The 20606-nt window shown below is 44.1% G+C and overlaps 1 protein-coding gene across 1 annotated transcript in view; it reads right to left on the bottom strand.

Moving 5' to 3' along the window:
• PANK3 (pantothenate kinase 3) overlaps positions 1 to 20606 on the bottom strand; it is a 146353-nt gene that overhangs the window by 30672 nt on the left and 95075 nt on the right. Inside the window, exon 5 of the mRNA XM_030213020.1 lies at positions 9880 to 10003. Within this exon, the coding sequence (XP_030068880.1) occupies positions 9880 to 10003 (124 nt within the window). The remainder of the gene's footprint in view (positions 1 to 9879; positions 10004 to 20606) is intronic.

The raw sequence follows: 20606 nt of genomic DNA, 5'->3' as shown, positions 1-20606 counted from the left end.
CTTACCCCCTACATGGTTATAAGCACCCACTGCATTGAGATGAACTCTTACAGAGTTGGTTTTCAAACCAGAGAGATGTAGGACGTACTCAAAAGAGTAACACCTCTTAGTGGAATCTTTTCTGGAAGCCAGCAAAATGCAAGAGACACCCTCTGACAAATTCAAGGATTCAAATTCTACATTCTCAACATCCAAGCTGTGAGGGCCAGGGATTGGAGGTTGGGATGCAGAAGGGAACCCGCATTCTGCGTGATGAGAGTCAGAAAACACTTCAATCTCCATGTTTCTTCAGAGGACAGCTCCAGAAGAAGAGGGAACCAGATCTGCCTCAGTCAGTAAGGAACAATTAGGATCATGGTCCCGTGATCTTGCTTGAGTATCAGCAAAGTCTTCTCTATGAGGGGTACTGGTGGATCCACATACAGAAGATCTTCCCCCCAATGAAGGAGAATGGCATCTGACGCTAGTCTGATGTGTAATCCAAGCCTGAAGCAGAACTGAGGGGCCTTGTTGTTGAGATGAGTGGCAAAAGGATCCACCGAGGTGGTGCCCCATGCTTGGCTACACCCATATTGACAGTCCACTCATGTAGTTGCAGGACCTTGCTCAGTCTGTCCACCAGGTATTTAGCTCAGAGGTCCATTCTGTGAAGGAGGGCCCACTGCCATATCCTCACTGCTTCCTGACACAAGGAGTAGGAGCCTGTTCCCCCCCCCCCCCTTTCTTGTTTAGATAAGGACAATTTGATTCTGCAGCCAATCTCTGAAAGTCTTTAATGTGTTCCAGATTGCCCCGAGCTCGAGGATGTTGATGTGAAGTTCAGCCTTCAGAACAGAGCACTTGCCTTGAGAGTGAAGCCCATATACATGAGCTCCCCAACCTCAGCTGGATGCATCCATTGTCAATATCTTCCAAGGGGCAGAATTTGTAACAGTAGTCCCAGTCAAATTGGACTAAACTGTCCACCAGAGAAGAGCATGAGTCAACTCTGGGGGACTCTGGATGATATCCCCTAGATTCCCAATCACTTGAGACCACTAGGAAGCTACAGTCCACTGGACCTCTCTCAAGTGGAGATTTGCCAAGAGAGTGATATGCACTGTTGAAGCCATTTGGCCCATCAATCTCAACATTTGTTGAGATGAGACCTGCTTGCTGCTGCAGACTTGCGAGGCGAGTGACACCGAGATATTCGCTCTGATTTATGAAAGAAAAGCCAGAGCTTGCAATGTGTCTAGCAGGGCTCCTATGTATTCCAATTGGCTAATTGGATAAAGGTGGGACTTGGCGTAGTTGATGACAAATCCTACTAGCTTAAACACCTGAATAGTTAGGCGAATTGACTCCGTCACCCCTTCCTGTGATGTGTTCTTGATTAACCAATCGTCCAGGTAGGGAAACACATACACTCCCAGTCTGCACAGATATGCTGCAACTACCACTAGGACACTTGCAGGCTTATTTTCGAAAGAGAAGGGCACCCATCTTTCAACACAAATCGGGAGATGGGCATCCTTTTCCCAGGGTCGCCCAAATCGGCATAATCGAAAGCTGATTTTGGGTGTCCTCTGCTTTCCGTTGCGGGGATGACCAAAGTTCACAGGGGCGTGTCGGAAGCATAGCGAAGGCGGGACTGGGCCGTGCTTAACACATGGGAGTCCTCGGCCGATAATGGAAAAAAGAATGGCGTCCCTGACGAACACTTGGACGACTTTACTTGGTCCTCCTTTTTTTTTTTTATGACCAAGCCACAAAAATGTGCTCTAAATGACCAGATGACCACTGGAGGGAATCGGGGATGACCTCCCCTTATTTCCCCAGTGGTCACTAACCCCCTCCCACCCTAAAAAAAAAAAAAAATTTAAAGATTTTTTTCAGCCTCCATGCCAGTCTCAAATATCATACCCAGCTCCATGACAGTAGTAGGAAAGTCCCTGGAGCAGTTTTAGTGGGTACTGCAGTGCACTTCAGGCAGGCGAACACAGGCCCATCCCCCCCCCCACACCTGTTATACTTGTGGTGGTAAATGTGAGCCCTCCAAAACCCACCACAAACCTACTGTATCCACATCTAGGTGCCCCCCTTCATCGCTAAGGGCTATGGTAGTGGTGTACAGTTGTGGGGAGTGGGTTTTTTTTGGGGGGGGGGTTGGAGGGCTCAGCACACAAGGTAAGGGAGCTATGCACCTGGGAGCTTTTTCTGGAGTCCACTGCAGTGGCCCCTAGGGTGCCCGGTTGGTGTCCTGGCATGTCAGGGGGACCATTGCTCTACTAATGCTGACTCCTCCCACAACCAAATGGCTTGGATTTGGTCGTTTCTGAGATAGGTATCCTCGGTTTCCATTATCGCTGAAAATCAGGGACGACCATCTCTAAGGTCGACCGAAATTTTGCAATTTGGGCGTCCTCGACCATATTATAGAAATGAAAGATGGTCATCCATCTTCTTTCGATCATATGGGTTTCCCCGCCCCTTCGCGGGGGACGTCCTGCGAGAACGTCCTCAGGAAAACTTGGGCGCCCCGTTCGATTATGCTCCTCTTGGTGAATGTCCTGAGAGCTGACTTGAGGCCAAATGGCAGAGCATGATACTGATAATGGTGTTTCCCCACATGAAATCAAAGATACTTCCTGTGACTGGGAAGTATCGAAATGTGGGCATAGGCATCCTTTGTCCAGAGAGAATAGCCAATCATTTGCCCGAATTGCAGGTAGAAGAGTGCCTAGGGAAAGCATCCTGACCTTCTCTCCATCTAGAAATTTGTTCAGGGCCCTGAGCAGTATTGTATGGGTTTATATTGACAACGAAACCCTCGAGGTGCCAGCATCGATGGAGTCTCAGTGAGGGGTTGGGCTGTAACATGTACCTCTGCAATAACTGTGCCAGCATCTCTCTGAGCAGGATCCAGAACTGCACATCAAAGGCAGGCATCAGTAAAGGCATGAGAGCCAGGAGAGAGGCAGCCTGAGAAATCACCCGTGTCGAACCAGATGCTGTGACCTAGCTGCTCGGTGACTTGCACACTAGCATCTCTTCCACAGAGGGGAAGCACTCCTCCTGGTGCTTCTCAAGTATCAGTGATTCCAATCCCCCTGTGATTCTGACACCGTGCTTTGAGGAGGACCTGTGCTTATGCTTCTTGGGCTTCCCCTAATGCATCGTGTCTTGGTCCCTTGGTGCTGATGAGGACAACACTGAACCCGCATGCATCCTCTGTGCTGGATTCGATGCTGACCAGTCCTGGGACCTGCTATCAGTGCTCAATCTTGAGGCAGGTGGAAACCTCCTCGATGCCAGTGCACTCCCAATGGATGTAGAAGTCTTAGAAGCCATGGAGGTCGATGCTTATGATGATGTGTCAGCCTTTGTGGATCCACTCCTGTTGAACCTTCTGCACCCACTGAGTTTTCAGATGTATTTTTAAACAGCGAGAATAGGAATTAGGCTCATGTTCAGGTACAACTACACTGGGCGCACCTTTTGAAGTCACTAGGGGTCTTGAGACATTGAAAAAAGAATCACGGCTAAATTAAATTCTTCAATGTTGAACTCTCAAAAAGGGGCAGTGTTCAAACTGAGGTCTGGGCTGCGGCCTAACTGGTCCAGCCACTTGCAAAAAAGAAAGGAATTTTAAAAATGCCACAAACTCTTGAATCAAAGGGAAAAAAATTTAAAACAAAAGAACTGAAGAATAAATGAAAGAACAAGGCCAAAAATAACCCTGTTTAAGACAGAACTCACAAGAGAAAAAAGTATGCATATGAAGAACACAACATGCATCCTCCCTGCTCCACAGAAAACTGAAGATTGAGGTACTCGCACTCATGCAGCGAAAGGAAGGCATCAGTTCATGTGCAGTAAGGCGGTGCTAGAAGTTTCTACATTACTTCCTACTCAGCATTCATGTTGGGCTCCGTCAGATGATGTTACCAAACTGAGAATATGAAGGCCTGCTTGTCCTTGGAGAAACATAATCATCTAGGAAAACATAAAAAATTCACTTAAGACACAACAAAGCTTTAAAAGATTTCACTGAACTTTCAAAGTGCTGAACAGAAAAGGTCAACACATCCAAAGAATGAATCAAATTAATTTAGGGAAGCAATAATTAGTCTGTGATCTCTTGTACACACCCTATAGGCCAGTGATGGCGAACCTATGGCACGCGTGCCAGAGAGGGCATGCAGAGCCCTCTCTGTTGGTACGCGCGCCTGGTCCGCTCGCCCCGTCGCTACTCGCTAGTCCGCCCACTCTCTCTCCCTCCCTCCGAGCACGCCTCCCTCCCTCTTCCAACCAAACAAGCATCAGGCCGCCCTCCCTCCTTCCCAGCACCAGGGCCCCCCCTCCTCCGAAATGTAAAAGGCGTACCTCGGGGTTAAGCTCGGCGTGTCTCTGGTCCTGAGCTTCAGAGACAGAAGGGAAGGCCCGAAGGTGCGCCGAGTGAAGAACACGCTTTTCGCTGCCGACGCCGCCTTAACCCCGAGGTACATCTTTTAAATTTCAGAGGAGGAGGAATGGGGGGCCCTGGTGCTGGGAGGGAGGGAGGATGGGCGGGCGGCCTGAAGCTTGTTTGGTTGGAGGGAGGGAGGGAGGGAGGCCTGGTGCTTGGTGCTGGGAGGGAGTGAGGCCTGGTGCTGGGTGCTGCTGGGTGGGAGGGAGGCCTGATGCTGGGTGCTGCTGCTGCTGCGTGCTGGGTGGGAGGAAGGGAGGCCTGGTGCTGGGTGCTGCTGCTGCGTGCTGGGTGGGTGGGAGGGAGGCCTGGTGCTGGGTGCTGCTGCTGCGTGCGAGGGAGGGCGGCCTGGTGCTTGGTGGGAGGGAGGGCGGGCAGGGGGGAGAGGAGGGTGGCTGGATATTTGTGGCTGGAGGGGAGAGGAGGGTTGCTGGACATGGATGGAGGGCAAGAAATGAAGAAGAAAGGAGGAAAGTAAAGAAATAAATGGAAAGGAAACCCTGGAAACGGAGTTAAGAGAACAGATAGAGAGCAGCAGAATCAGCGACAAGGACCAATATGGATAGAAAAACAAAATCACCAGACAACAAAGGTAGAAAAAATCATTTTATTTTCATTTTAGTGTCTGGAATATGTCCAATTTGAAAATTTACATCTGTTGTCTTATTTTGCACTGGGTATACTGGAGCTGTAACAGCTTACAGAAATGATTTATAATGAAAGAAAATCATGTTATTTTTTTCTCTTATACTATTATAATATTTTCAATGATGTCTGTTTATATGCGCCATGGCTGGTGTAAGGGGTGTGGCTATCATAGGGGTGGAGTCATGTGGTGACCCCGCCCATAATGAGTACCAGCACTTTGCGATAAATAATTAGATTTTGGGTTGCTGTTTGGGCACTCGGTCTCTGAAAGGTTCGCCATCACTGCTATAGACCATTTTAATCCACAGAATCTGCAACAACACTGAAAACAAAACTACTTGAGTAGTTTTGTCTAAGGAAAAATTAATTTTAGATATTTTCATCCATTTGCTCTTTGTGTAATTTTTCTGGGCAACACACCACATGCAGGTTTTTTTTAAATTTATGTATAATGCAAAGCCATAGGATAATAACCAGCAACACACGACTATACAAAAAAATCACAGTGATAAGAAAATCATTACAAGTAAGAACACAATACAAAGAAAAAAAAAAGAAAAATATCACCTCTCTATGAACTGAGCATATTTTTTTAAGTGACTATTTCACATAGCTTCCAGTACATAAAATCATCTTCCAGTGGATGTACTATACAGTTTTCTAACAAAAAAGAAAGATCTCCTCTGTCTATTAAGAAGCTTTACTGTACATTATGTTGACACTATCAGCAGCACACTATGCTATAATAGGTACTGTTTAAATATTTTTAGCACTGTAATTGTCTATTGTCTATGTTCTTGCTGTACACAGCATAGACAAATTCTTCAAACAGGTGGTAAATAAATCCTAACAAATAAGCCACACCCCCATTTCTGTAGTTTTACCCATAGAAAGAGTTTTCATTAGTGCATTCCCCATGTATATCTAGGAGCACTACTGCTTAAATAAAAAATGGAGAACAGTTGTCAACCAGTCTGTAAACACATTCTGGAAGACAAATGACTTGCAGAGATTCCCTTTCCCAAAAATTACCTAAAGATTTCACAGACAGGTGATTGCCTGAATATTTTTCAAATGCAGAAGAATGCAGGAGAAAATGAGGAAAGTGTAGAACAGAAAATTTCAGAATGAAATCCCCATATGTACATCCTGTCTACCACACTAGTGCCGCCCATAGTTCTATCCATTTTCCCCCCTAAGAAAGAGAAGAGGATGGTTTTCATACAGTGGTATTCCTCAAGAATAGCCCCCTATTTATCCATGGAAATCTCTTTGAAAACTGCCCATGTAGTATATCTAAAGTCCATCTGGATCTTTCTCCAGATGAGAAGTTGCAGCAAACAGAATAATTCAGTTGTATATTCTCGGTGCCTTCATAGCCCTGTACAATGCTGCTTGATCCATATGCGACAAGGCAGCACTGTAAAGAAGCCAAAGGAACTGAGGTTTCTCGCATATAGCATTTGCACAGAGAAATTACCTATTAATTTCCTTTCCTTGAATCTTGGTGACTATCCTGGTGCATATTTTCTATCTCCATTTCTCGGAAGAGTGACAAACCCACTCATCTGGAATAGTCTAGCACAGGGGTTCTCAACTTAGTCATTGGGACATACCTAGCCAGTCAGATTTTCAGGATAACCACAATGAATATGTTTGAGATAAATTTGCATGCACCACCTCTACCATATGCAAATTTATCTCATGAATATTCATTGTGGGTATCCTGAAAACCTGACTGGCTATGTGTCTCCCAAGGACTGGGTTGAGAACCCCTGGTCAGGATAACAAACTTTATGCTATGTAATTAAAACACATGTTTCAACTTCACAACACAGCTGCTGCAAATAAAGCTGTGCCTCATCATATGCTCTATAACACTTCAAAAATATCAGTCACTAGGTTTTACTCTGGAATTTTCTTTATAATAAGTCTTGAAGCAGCTCCCTGTAATTCTGTTGCACTCATAAGAGTAACCATATTCAGAACCATTTCCAAATTAACTTGTACATATACTGAAATTTGGTTTATACTAGTGGTTTTCAAATCTGTCTTGGGGACCAACAGCTAGCCAGGTTTTTAGGACATCCATAATGAATATAAATGAGAGCATATAATGTCTCCCTTACATGTAAATGATCTCATGGTGGTAGATGCAAGGAAAGGCCTTCTGGTGGAAGTGGGGGAGATTAAAACTGAATTCCTAAAAGCAAATGACAAAGCACATTATATCTTGTAAGCTTTTTGTCTATTAGATTGTAAGCTCTTTGAGCAGGGACTTTCTTCTATGTTTGTGCAGCGCTGCATATGCCTTGTAGTGCTATAGAAATGCTAAATAGTAGTAGTAGTAATTATATCTAACGGAGAGGAAGGGATAGTAGACAGCATGGATGGACAGACTTAATAAGCGACATGATCTTTATCTGCTATCATTTTCTGTATTTCATTGCAAATATCCTCAAAACTAATTAGTTCATATTCTACCAGGTCAGGTTTGAGAACAAGTGGTTGATACTGCTGGTAATTGGGAAGCGAAACCGGTGCTGGGCAGACTTCTACAGTCTACGCCCTGATCGTGAATGGATAGGGATGGGCTTGAGTGTAAATTTTAAGGGGCTTCGACGTTAGCCTCAGAACATTTAGTACAAGAAGTTGGGCAGACTGGATGGATGGTACAGGTCTTCATCTGCCGTCACTTACTATGCTACTATGTTAGTATTGGCGATATGTGTTTTGCCAATATAACAATATGAAACAGATTTAAGTTGGTGTAAGATACTTTGTGCATTTTTCCACACCAACTCTCTTTCTCTAAATGAATATATCTCTAAATGAATATATAGGAACAAGCATATTAAACTTTTTCTTTATCAAATTACATTTACTCCCAGTGGATGCCAGAATTACTTTTAAAACATCGTGTTTAGTGCAGTAGTTCCCAAACCCGGTCCTGGAGGCACCCCAGCCAGTCAGGTTTTCAGGATACCCAAAATGACTACATATGATTCACTGTAGATATACCCAGTGGTGTGCTGGTAAATTTTTAACAACAGGTTTTCTCCCCGAGTATAGCCAGCCCTGCAATTTTTTTTTTTTTTTTTTTGGGGGGGGGGGGGGCACAGAGGTGGATTGGGGGCCCCAGTCGACCTCTGCACCCCCCCCCCCCCAAATTGCAGAGCTGGCTATACCCGAGAGGGCCTGGGTGGGGGGGGGGGGGGGGGGCAATGCATTACTCTCTCCAGGAAAAAAAAAAATAATTTTAAATGTTCCCAGGTTCCAATCTAAATCGTGTTTAATGTGGGATAAAATGCCATAAATAAGTAAATAAATAGATAGAAACTCTGAACGTTGAGCACCTGATTCTCATAACATGATGTCTATTTTAGAAGCCCTTTATCAGGAGACAAAAAAAAATCTCTCCACCAATATAACAGGGTTAGGGTGTCCCTCCAAATGACACACTGATTACAAATTTATAACAAATTACTACTCTACCTATGAAAAATTAGTCACTTATTATACTTCCTCTCCGCACATCTGTATGCACAAGCTGGCATGTTTGAAAATACAACTTTTTTTTTTTTTTTTTTAAACAGTATCTTCTCCCCATGGTCCCCACCCCACCCCTTACAAGGGCGGCCTCGCAAGACTACAGCTGAAGTCTCGGGAGGCTGGCGATAAAAGTCTCGGCAGCCATTTTTAAAGAGTGATGCGGCAGCGGGTCAGCGCCGGCAGCAGGCACGAAAGACCGGGGATCTTTCTTGCCCCAAAGAATCCACTAGACCACCAGGGTGGCTAACTTCAGGTATGTGCTGGGACCCTGCGGCTCGGGGAGGAGGAGAGGAAAACCAGCTCGCCCTGCCTCAACAACCAGCTTACAAAATGTCACAAAAATTAACCAGCTCTTGCGAGCAGGCTCCAGCACACCACTGGATATACCAAAAACCTGACTGGCTGGGGTTCCTCAAAACCAGGTTTGGGAACCACTGGTTTAGTGTTTAAATCTTTTCACTTGAATTTTCCTGTTTACCTTGCTAATATATAAGTACCTTCCGAAAAGGACACTGCGTTCATCTCAAAAACTGTCTTCAATTACCTGGACTCAATGTTATGTAATCAAGCTCTCAACAAGAAGGAAAAGAGCATTTTTGTATGTTGGTCCATTGCTCTGGAACTCTTTGCCAGACGAACCGCATAATGTGTCTTATTTTAGTTTTAGAAAACTTGTTCCAGCGATGTTTTAATTACTTTTTTTTTTTTTTACATTTGTGCTTTTGGATTGTAGGCTGTATCGTTACAATATTTATTACCAATGTGTTTGTTTGTAAACTGTTTTTAACATCTTGTACAACGTGATATATACAGTTATCCAATCTCCATTATACAGTGTGTATACTCAACATTCAAGGAATTTTTCTCTCTTTTGTATCATGCAACGCCAACCCCAAAGAGAGGAGGAACTAATATAATGTTCATTAATGTGTGTTTTATAAACCATGATATTCAGAAACACTAGCTTTAAAACTGTCTGTATGGGGCTGGACTGCAGGAGAACTCAAACCCAGGCAGGAAGGGAAGGGAAGGAAAATAGTTGCCACTACTGTAGCAATCTATTTTGGCCACAGAGCAGCACAGAGAGAGAATCTCAGAGAAGCCTTTTAGTCCTCCAGGTCAGCAAGAACTCTCCTGCCCTACCAACTTGGCAGCTGGGGGGGAGGGGGGGAAGGAAATAGATTGGGGAGAATGGAGAAGAAACTGATCTTGAGAACAGATCCGTTTACCTCGTTAACTGCACACATCCGTGCTATAGACCCAATGTTATTGGTTATTGTAACCAAAGTGGCCCGAGCCAAGTCTTCTTTACTGACTGCTTCTCGTATGTCTTTGTAGATCATGTTGCCAAAGCTGGAAACAAGAGATAGAAAGCATTAGCAGATGATATACTGTGTGTGACTATCACAAGGCAAACACTTCTAATAACATGCTTCCTCTTTATAGCTAGTTTGTTACTACACAATTTTACTTCAAAATAAAGCCTGAAGGTCTACTTTGCTGATCATGATAACTTGTAACAAAATTACATATCCCTGGTGGTGTATAGGACACTCTTCTGGTCTCCCTGTTGTCTTTTTCATACCTGATTACCACTATGAACACTATATAAGGGGGGAAGAATTTACCTTGTTAGCTGATTATGTGCCCTTTAAATTGTTACAGGGAGAAGGGGAGATTATAATTACAAAGAGGGTAGATCCCTAAGGTTCTAAACCCTTCTCAGAAGTGGTTAGTTCTATTCTTCCTCAGGACAGGCACAGAATCCCTTGAAGGGAGAAAAACATGACATGTACTCAGGAAGGGGGCATCACAACTACAATGTCATCCCAGAGGGAAAGGAGTCAATCCTTAAGGAGGGGCTGGTATTTAAATCCAGCCCAGTTCCCCTGGATCACTAAACAGTACGGCTGAGAATCAAAGCGAGGCTGAGGAGGGAGGAACTGGCCCGTCCTCTCAAAGCAGACACCAATATAGAAAGCCTGCTGAAGCCAGAGAAAAGGGAGAGAAGGGAGCTTCCTCACAGAGAACCGGCTGCAGGTGTAAATGGGTTACTCAACCTAGGGTTAAGAGGACCCCAAAGTTAATTCAGAGCCAGGAAGCTGAGGAAGAGAGGAACTGGAGCCCAGTCCTCACCGGGAGGAATGCTGTCTTGAGACAAGGACTGCCCTGCCTGAACAGGGGGAAGGTCGGGAGGGGGGGGGAGGAGCAACTGCCTGAACGAATGGAGTTTGTTCTGGAAGGGGGATAGTTGCCAGTGAAGGCGAATATAGGAATTTCTCCTGAAGAACCCAGAATTTCAGTTCAGCCGCGTGGAGTCTGCAGAGACTGTTCCTGGCAGTCATAGCCTGCGGCTGGTATTGTTGCTGGAAGAAACGTTAAACCCTTTCTGTGTTGTTTTGTGAAAGCTGTGAGTGATGTGCTTAATAATGAACTTGCTGTTATGAACCTTTTTGGACTTTTTCCTTCTGAGTCCTGAGCCAACATGTTATAAGGACTTGTGCTATATTTTGAGACTCACTGGTGAGTGCTGATAAACTACACCTGATGCTTGGGGGAGGCAAGACCCCACAGAGAAAAGGCTTGATGATTTTCCCAAGGACTTTGTAACCTTTACTCCGATTATTGCATGTGCTGAATAAAAGCCTTCCTATTTTTAAACTTGGTTGCTTTGTGATTGCCAGAGCTGGAGAGTTGAAAGCCCTGGACTGGAGCAGGATCCGGATTTGTGGGCTTCTTTTTATTTTTCTTCAATGTGGAGTGCAAACGCAATACACGGTCTGCACTATGCCCTGAGCAACATTACACTCTTAATTTTGATTCAATATTTACTTATTTCTACTGCATCTAAATTATGCCATGTTTAAAAGAACAACTTTCAATTAAACATCAATAAGTGTAGTGTGCCCTGCAGACAGCACAATTATCAAGACATTTCTCCACAGATTTTTTTTTATTTGATAGATACCACAGCATTTATACAAATAAGAAACCTAGGTATTCAACAGCATACATCACCTCATACTAACACTCATTAGACAGTAATAAATTGAGTATCGACAGAAAGATATACTAATTATTTGGGTATTAACAGGCCATTTTACAACAGCACTTTCAAGATCTCAAAGGGAGGCTTTTTTTTTGTCTATCTGAGACTTTCCTAATCTTCCTTTTGGTACCTAGTTGAATGAGAATCAGTCTCCACTGAGCTATGGAGCCAGGAACCTTCATTCACAAATACCCATTTTATACCCTGTCCCAATTCATTTAGCATCCCCAGCCCAGAAATCAAGCCCAGAACTTTCATTTACCAAGCCACTGGACAGGCCCTCAGCTTTAAATTAAAAATTGTTCTATCAGTTATTTCCTTTCGTAAAGCCATGTTGCCTTGGGTCGTGTAACCCGTTAGCTTCAAGAAAGTTAGATATCCTTTCTTTCAGTAGTGACTCCATTATTTTTCCTACCACTGGCGTGAGACTTACTGGTCTGTAGTTTCCCACTTCTTCCCCGTCTCCACTTTTGTGGAGAGAGACCACATCTGCTCGTCTATAATCCCGTGGAACCTCTCCCATCTCTAAAGATCTATTAAATAAATCTTTAGGTCCCGCCAGGACCTCTCTGAGCTCCTTCACTAGGCTGGGATGTATCCCATCCGGCCCCAGAGCTTTGACCACCTTCAGATTCTCAAGCTGTTTATAAACTCTTTCTTCTGTAAACGGCACAGTATCCACTCTATTCCCAGATGGTCCCTCGGCAGCCAACCATGGTCCTTACCCAGGATTTTACTCCGTGAACACGGAAGAAAAATAATTGTTTAGCACGTTTGCTTTATCTTCATCAGTCTCCACATAGCCATTCTCATTATCTTTCAGTCTTGCAATTCCAATCCTATCTTTTGTCCTTTCTCCAATATATCTGAAAAAGGTCTTGTCACCTCTCTTTACTTTAGCCATTTTTTTCCTCTGCTTGCGCTTTCGCTAGCCATATTTCCCTCTTTGCTTCTTTGAGTTTTTTTTTTTTTAATCATTTTACTTAATTACATTCACATTTATCACATAAATGTAAGGAAATACAGAAATTAATATAAAAAGGAAAACATTTTCTCTCAACAATATATATTTACATAATTGTCCACAATTGGAAGATCCAAGATCAGGACAGCAATCTTAAAGAAAATAAGAAAAACTCAAAATGGTTGATCTTACACTTCACATTTTCTGAGGGAGGAAGGTTAATCGGTTATTGCAGCCGGTACAGTGGTAACTAAAGGAAGTTGCTGCAGAGGATACTTCATCTGTTTCCACAAACTCATAATTTCTTAGGTTCAAACAAATAAGTAATCTACTATAATAAAAAGCAACCTCAACGTTCTGAGGACACTGACGTCACTGAAGTCAGTCAGTCTCCCAGAACGGTTCGTGGATTCATGGTGATGAAGCCACCCCACAGACCCGTGCCCCGCCCTCGCGTCAAACGTCATGACGTCGAGGGCAGGAAAATAAAAATCACCTAAACAAACGGTTGACCCCCCCCCCCCCCCAAAGCTGCAGCTCAACACAAGGACCTCCAGCACCCCCCCTCCCCCCGCAACAACCCCCTCCTGAGACACCCACCTTTGCGTTGCTTTGCCGGCGGGGGACCCGAAACCCCGCCAGCACAAGCCCTGTCTGCTCACTATGGCATCAACTTCGGCGTTCCTAGCCTGTGGAGGCAGGGCTTCTGACGTCCTGCACGTGCACGACGTCAGACGCACAGAACTCCGCCCTGCACAGCTACCAACGCCGACGATGACGCCGTACTCAGCACACAGGACTTGTGGTGGCGGGGTTCCGGGTCCCCCGCCGCCAAACCAACGCGAAGGTGGGTGCGATGGGCACGGTGGGTCGGATGGCTGCGGCCGGATGCATCGCCGTGGGTGGGATGGTGCCGGGAGGGGGGGCATCGCACCTCACAGGCAACTGCTCAATGAGGAAAACCTTGCTAGCGCCCGTTTCATTTGGGTCAGAAACGGGCCTTTTTTACTAGTAAGGAAATAAAACACTTACAATGGAATCGCGCTAGGAAGGTCCCACCTAGGGCAATGATTCCTGGCTTAAAAGCCAAGACCTCACACCTCCCAGTCTGCGATTCCCTTGATGTGTCAGGAAATATATGCATCTTTGAACCCAAAAAACTATCAACCATGTATCGGAAATACAATTTCAAAACATTGTTCCTATCTAAATCAAAGACGAAAGTCACTAATAATAACTCTATCTATAACTTCTGAATTTTCCAAAATGTCAGTTAAACTTACATCTCTTTTCTCTGATAAAGAAGATTTTAAAAGGAAATATAATTTTAGTCACCAAAAGGTGGCTTTCAGAAGGTATTAGCAAAGTATAAGAGAAATATTTCTTCAAGAATTCAGTAGCTGATATATAGGATATTATAGGTAAATTTATCATTCTCAAGTTATTTTCCCTTAATTGGTTCTCCAGAAATTCCAATTTTTACAAGAATAATAACTATTCTTCATTACCAAATTATCTTCTTTGAGTTTAATCCAATAATCTTTTCCGTGATCGTCTCGTTGCGTTCTTTTGTATTTCTTGAACAAAGCCTCTTTTGCTCTTAATGTTTCAGCTACTTGTTTGGAGAACCATATAGGCTTCCTGTTTTTGTTTACTTTCCTTGCATAAAGATCAGTTGCAATTTTTAAAGCAGCCTTTAGCTTTGACCACTGATTTTCCACATCTCCTACGCCTTCCCACGTTAACAGCTCCTTCTTCAGGTACTCCCCCATTTTATCAAAATCAGTAAGTCTGAAATCCAGTACTTTGAGTTTTGTGCGTCGGCACTCCGCCTCTGCCCTTATATCAAACCATACGGTGTGATGATCACTATTACATACGTGGGTATCTACCCGGATACTGGAAACACTTCCTCCATTTGTGAGCACTAGATTCAGCATTGACCCTTGACAGGCATCCACAATATCCCTACTTCTTTCTGATTCTGCAGACGGGACTTTCCAATCCATGTCAGACAAATTGAAATCTCCCAACAGTAGCACCTCCCCTTTCATACCAATCTTTTGAATATCTTCTAATCAGATCCTTGTCTAACTTCTCCATTTGTGCCAGAAGTCTGTAGATAACCCCTGTGTGGATACAGGTTCCGTCTTCTCTTTCCAGGACGATCCATAAAGCTTCTTCCTTTCCCCAGGTTCCCCGTATTTCAGCCGCTCTGATATTCTCTCACATAAAGCGCCACTCCTCCACCTCTTCGGCCCTCTCTATCCTTCCTAAAAAGATTATAGCCTGGTATGGTCACATCCCATTCATGAGAATCACTGAACCACGACTCCGTAATAGCAACAATATCCAAGTTTTCTTCAAACATCAGGGCTCGCAAGTCTTGAACCTTTTTACTTACACTACGAGCATTTGTGCTCATTGCTTTCCATGTGCTTAGTGAGTTTAGGTGGTTTTCTATATTTACATGAACTTTCCCTCTGCCATCATGTTTATTCTGGAGGTGCTGTAAACTTGCTATTGTTGGCCAGATCATTTGTCCCCAGGTGAATTACAACATCAGTGTTTGAAGCCTTGCTCTCTTCTCAGATCACTTTCAGTATTTGGTCTGTGCATCTTGTAGCCGAAGATCCTGGAAGACATTTCACTAGGTTGGAACCCTTGAACTGTGTTTCTAAGTTAATGCCTCTGATAATGGAGTCTCCGAGCAGTAAGAATTTTCACCAATCTGCCATTATTTGGGGGATGTTTCTTGGGTTGTACTACATGCATTGCCTCTGGTTCCACCACAGTACTTCTTTTTTTCAGCATCATAATGATGCAATGCAGCAAAAGAATTATAACAGGGGCAAAGGTTGGGAGGGTGAGTGTTTCTGTGTCACAGATCTTAGTCTACCAGAGCCTACTGTGACCCATCTATTCTTCTGTTGTTTCATTCTATGTGGCAGTAGTGGTGGTAAATTGGCTGGGAAATTAGTTTGCCTTAGGATTAAAGCAGAACATGTATTGCAGTGAATGAAAGTCATATTGATGTGATTCACAAGTGTGAAAAGGTGAACTATGATAGGGAATAACAAGGAGTAGGATTGACCAATTCACCAGACACCAGATTCACCAGATTCTATGTAACCAGATTGATTGTATTAAGTCACAGGTTCAAAACACGTGGCACAGGCTAAAACACAGTTCCAAAACACGTGGCACAGGCTAAAACACAGTTCCAGTGAAAGCACCTTTAAGACAATTCCAGGATAAAAAGATGAAATATATTTAATATTTATAAATATAAATGTATAAATATGTTAAAAAGCAACGGTCCTAGCACAGACCCCTGAGGAACCCTACTATCTACCCTTCCCCATTGAGAATACTGACCATTTAACAATACTCTCTGTTTTCTATCCTTTAACCAGGTTTTTAAAATATATATATATTTATTTATTAAACTTTAAACATAATACAACCCCACCCCCTCACCCACCCTCCTCCCCCTACTAATATTATTACTATTCCCAACATATCAAAACTATTCCCATGTGAGTAGTGCAAACTACCCCCCCCCCCCCCCCCCCAAGCTAGAGGAATCACAAACTGCTCAAGGCGGCACAGGTAAACTCTCAAGCAAACCTATATAGGCCTCCCATATCTTACGAAATTGCATAAGCTTATTTCTACGAACAGCAGTAAGCTTAGACATAAGGTATACAAAATTTACCTCGCTCTGAACCTGAAGGAGAAAAGGTACATCCGGCTGCTTCCAGGCTGTTGCCAATAGCAGACGACCTGCCGTAAATATGTGATGTGCCAGCCTGCGACTATGCACACGCAGCTCAGTGGGCCCAAAATGGAGCAAACAGCTACATATAGTTGGGTTCACCCGAACTCCCAGAACCTCTGACACTTATGTTCACTGATGTTGTGGAAATATATGTTTTTTCAATATGCTACAGATCTTGAAATGCTGAAATGTTTGTCTTCTAATGTTAGGGGTCTTAACGCCCTGAGCAAGAGACAGCTCTTCTTTAAAGAGCTGGAGAGACTTCAGATAGATGGTTTTATTCAGGAAACACATCTATTGCCAAAGCATGAGTCTCTTTTTTGCCTTAAGTGGTATTCTAAGATCTTTTTGCCTTCAACAGATTGAAATCTAAAACCAGTGGGGTGTGTATGCTATTTGCTAACTCCCTCTCTGCTATGATACATGAGGTAGTTAGGGATCTGGAGGGGAGGTATTTGCTTATTAAAGTGGAGATTGATCGACAGTTCTATACCTTGCTAAATCTATATGCCCCCTAACCCTAATGACAGAGACTACACATTTCATTCAAGGTTTCTTGATTCCTATTTTCAAACTGATATGTGGCTGACAGGCAAGGAAATGGTTCTGCGAGTACAGACTGTCTCCCCAAATACTGCTGTGCTTTAGGACAAGAACACCATATATGTATAGAAGTTCTCTGACCCCCACACCTACGCCAACACCGATCAGACTCATTCCCATATACAGCTTTCAGGCGCACCAGAGTAAGGTGCCAATGATACAGCAGGTTATATCCATTCTCCACCAAACTACTAGATATAGATACTCAAAAGATTTTTATATATCACCTCCCATTCACGATCAATATAATGCGTTCCCGGGTCCTCCTCCCATTGTCTAACATATTTTAAGGGAGGCGACAGCTGATCCAGCAGGGCCCTGTAAAAAAGTGATATTCTGCCGTCATCTACTATGTTATGTATGTTTATCCCCTGGCACTACTCCCTTGCAATGCTTGTTCAAATGGTGTGACCAAGATCAGCAGCTCCTCCTTAGCATGACGCTGAATGAAATCAACCAGTTGCCAATATGGGAAAGTATCTCTCTGGCCCAACCCATATTCCTCCCTCAAATCTGAAAAATCCACCCATACTCCCTCCTCCCATACTTGCCCCAAAGTACACAAGCCTTGACCTTCCCAAAATGTATAGGTACGATCCTCAGTAAACCATTCTGCGAAGCATATAGGGGTGGTAGAAAAATAAGCTCGACCTTGGAGGAGACAATTGGGTGTCTGTATAATTATAGGGTTAGTAGTACATAAAAACTTGCCTAAAAGCTGTGTAGACAACAAGTGCAACACCCACAGCTGGGTTCCCTCCATAAGGGACTGCTCCAATCTAACCCAACTTTTATGCCGATCACACTGCCAACCAGATATTTAAGTTGGGCAGCCTGATAGTAGGCTCTAAAGTTAAGCACCCCATCCCCCCCTCCTTCTCCAATGTTGAAAGAGCATCTGTCTCTGCCCCCTTAGTAGCTTCCCCTGCCAAATAAACTGAAAAACTCATCCATGCAGCTTACAAAATAAATGATCAGGTACAGGGACCGGTAGGGATGCAAATAGGTATAAAAGTCTGAGGAGCACAACCATCTTGATTGCATGTACTCTGCCCAGCCAAGAAATATGCAAACTGTGCCATCGATCTAAATCTGCCCAAAGGTTCCAAAACAGCCCAGGGTAGTTAGCATGAAACAGTCCCTCCAAAGTGGGCGTCAAGTTGACCCCCAAATACCTTATCAAATTGACAGCCCAACTATAAGCAAAATGCCTTTGCAACTGAGCCAACTCTGGCTCAACTACCATAAGGTTTAACACCTCCAATTTAGAGTTATTAATCTTAAATCCTGATACGTGCCTAAAAACTTCCAACACGTCCTCCACTGCTGACAGGGCCTTCATGGGATCTGAGAGCGTAAATAAAATATCACTGGCAAATAAGAGAATATTGTTTTGTATTCTCCCATATCGAATACCCCGAATCAAGTCTGAACTGCGGACCAGATGAGCCAAGGGTTCCATTGCTACGGCAAACAAGACCGTCAAGAACGCACAATCCTGTCTAGTGTCCTGGACCAGCTCAAAGCTATCTGTATAGTCCATGTTAATCCACAGACTCTCAAGAGGCTGTGCATACAAGGTCTGAATCTAGGCCAGATACTGTCCAGCAATGCCCACTCATTCCAAAACTCGGAAGAGATATGACCAGGAGACCCTAACAAAGGCCTTCTCAGCATCTATACCAAGGATCACTGCAGGGGTATGTCTCTGATGGGCCAACCAAACTATGTGACAGACCCGCCTTACATTATCCAGCTTCTGATGGCCGTGAATAAGTCCCAATTGATCATCCAACTAAAATTGGAATATAGTGCTGCAGTCTATTGGCTAAGATTTTCGCAAAGTTCTTATAGTCTACCCCAGCAGAGAAATCAGGCGATAGGATCCACACTCCAAGGGGTTTTTTCTAGCTTTAGGGATCAAGGACACCCCGACCAATCGCCAAAACTGTGGCAGCACAGACCCCTCTGTAAAAGAATTCAACAATCAAACCAGCGGGCCAACTAGATGACCCCTGAATAGCTTATAGAAGTACAGCTATCTAATCCCGGGGCCTTCCCCTGGGGCAGGTCTTGAATCGCCCATCCCACCTCCTCCTCTGTTATGGGCTTCGAGATCTGATCCGCCTCCGCAGGAGTTAACCCCAGCAGCTCAAGACACGCAAAGAATTTATCCAATTCCTCAGGAGTTGCCTCCTGTTCCAGTCGATACAACCGTCAATAAAACTGCACAAAAACCTCTTTAATTCCCTCTGGGGTGCTATGCTCACAGCCCAATCTGCCTCGGATCTTAAGAATCGTATTGCGTTGTGCTCTCATCCACAGCTTATAGGCCAATAATCTGCTCGCTCTATTAGCCCCTTCAAAATATTCCTGTCTCAGGGCAAGCAATTTCTCATTAATGGTAGCCAGGTCAAGCTCCCTGATCTCTGTTCTGAGCTTGTCAATCCGGGGCAACAACGATGCCTTATCTCCGCCATGTTTATGAGCTTGTTCTAGGGAACAGAGCTGGTGAAATATCTCTGAGTGCCTCTGAACACGTTCTCTATGACATTTGGCCTCTAGAGCAATTAACTTCTGCAAGAATGCTTTCAGACATTCCCAAAAAGTCTCGGGAGAGACCCCCTGTGGATTGTTAAACTCACAGTATTCTTTTAAATCTTTTTCCACCTGTTGTACATGTAAGGGGTCCCGCAGCAGAGCCTCCGGAAAGTGCCGCAACCTTCTCCCTTGACATCCCGTGTCTCGTCGAAGCGTTACAAAGACCGGTGCACGATCGGACCAGGTCATCACCTCGACAGAGACAGTCTGTACTCGCAGAACCATTTCCTTGCCTGTCAGCCACATATCAGTTTGAAAATAGGAATCAAGAAACCTTGAATGAAATGTGTAGTCTCTGTCATTAGGGTTAGGGGGCATATAGATTTAGCAAGGTATAGAACTGTCGATCAATCTCCACTTTAATAAGCAAATACCTCCCCTCCAGATCCCTAACTACCTCATGTATCATAGCAGAGAGGGAGTTACCAAATAGCATACACACCCCACTGGTTTTAGATTTCAATCTGTTGAAGGCAAAAAGATCTTAGAATACCACTTAAGGCAAAAAAGAGACTCATGCTTTGGCAATAGATGTGTTTCCTGAATAAAACCATCTATCTGAAGTCTCTCCACCTCTTTAAAGAAGAGCTGTCTCTTGCTCAGGGCGTTAAGACCCCTAACATTAGAAGACAAACATTTCAGCATTTCAAGATCTGTAGCATATTGAAAAAAACATATATTTCCACAACATCAGTGAACATAAGTCAAACACGTGGCTCTACCCTAGAATTCATCCCAACAACCCCAATCACACATTCGAACCCACAAACCCTCCTACTCACATCATACAGCCCCCTCTACCCCTGCCCCCCCTACCGCCCCCCACCCCGGTTGTAGGCCTAGGAGAGAAAATATGTCATCCCTCTCCCTCAGTTCACATGCCATATGTCCCACATTGAATACACCGTGTCCAGCGTGTTCAGTCATTATTTAAAAAAAAAAAGGGGGGGGGGGAAGT

Source organism: Microcaecilia unicolor, chromosome 8 (assembly GCF_901765095.1).
Source record: "Microcaecilia unicolor chromosome 8, aMicUni1.1, whole genome shotgun sequence".
Lineage (NCBI taxonomy): Eukaryota > Metazoa > Chordata > Amphibia > Gymnophiona > Siphonopidae > Microcaecilia > Microcaecilia unicolor.
Note: the sequence above shows the minus strand (reverse complement) of the source record. Positions and strands in the feature narration are given on the sequence as shown.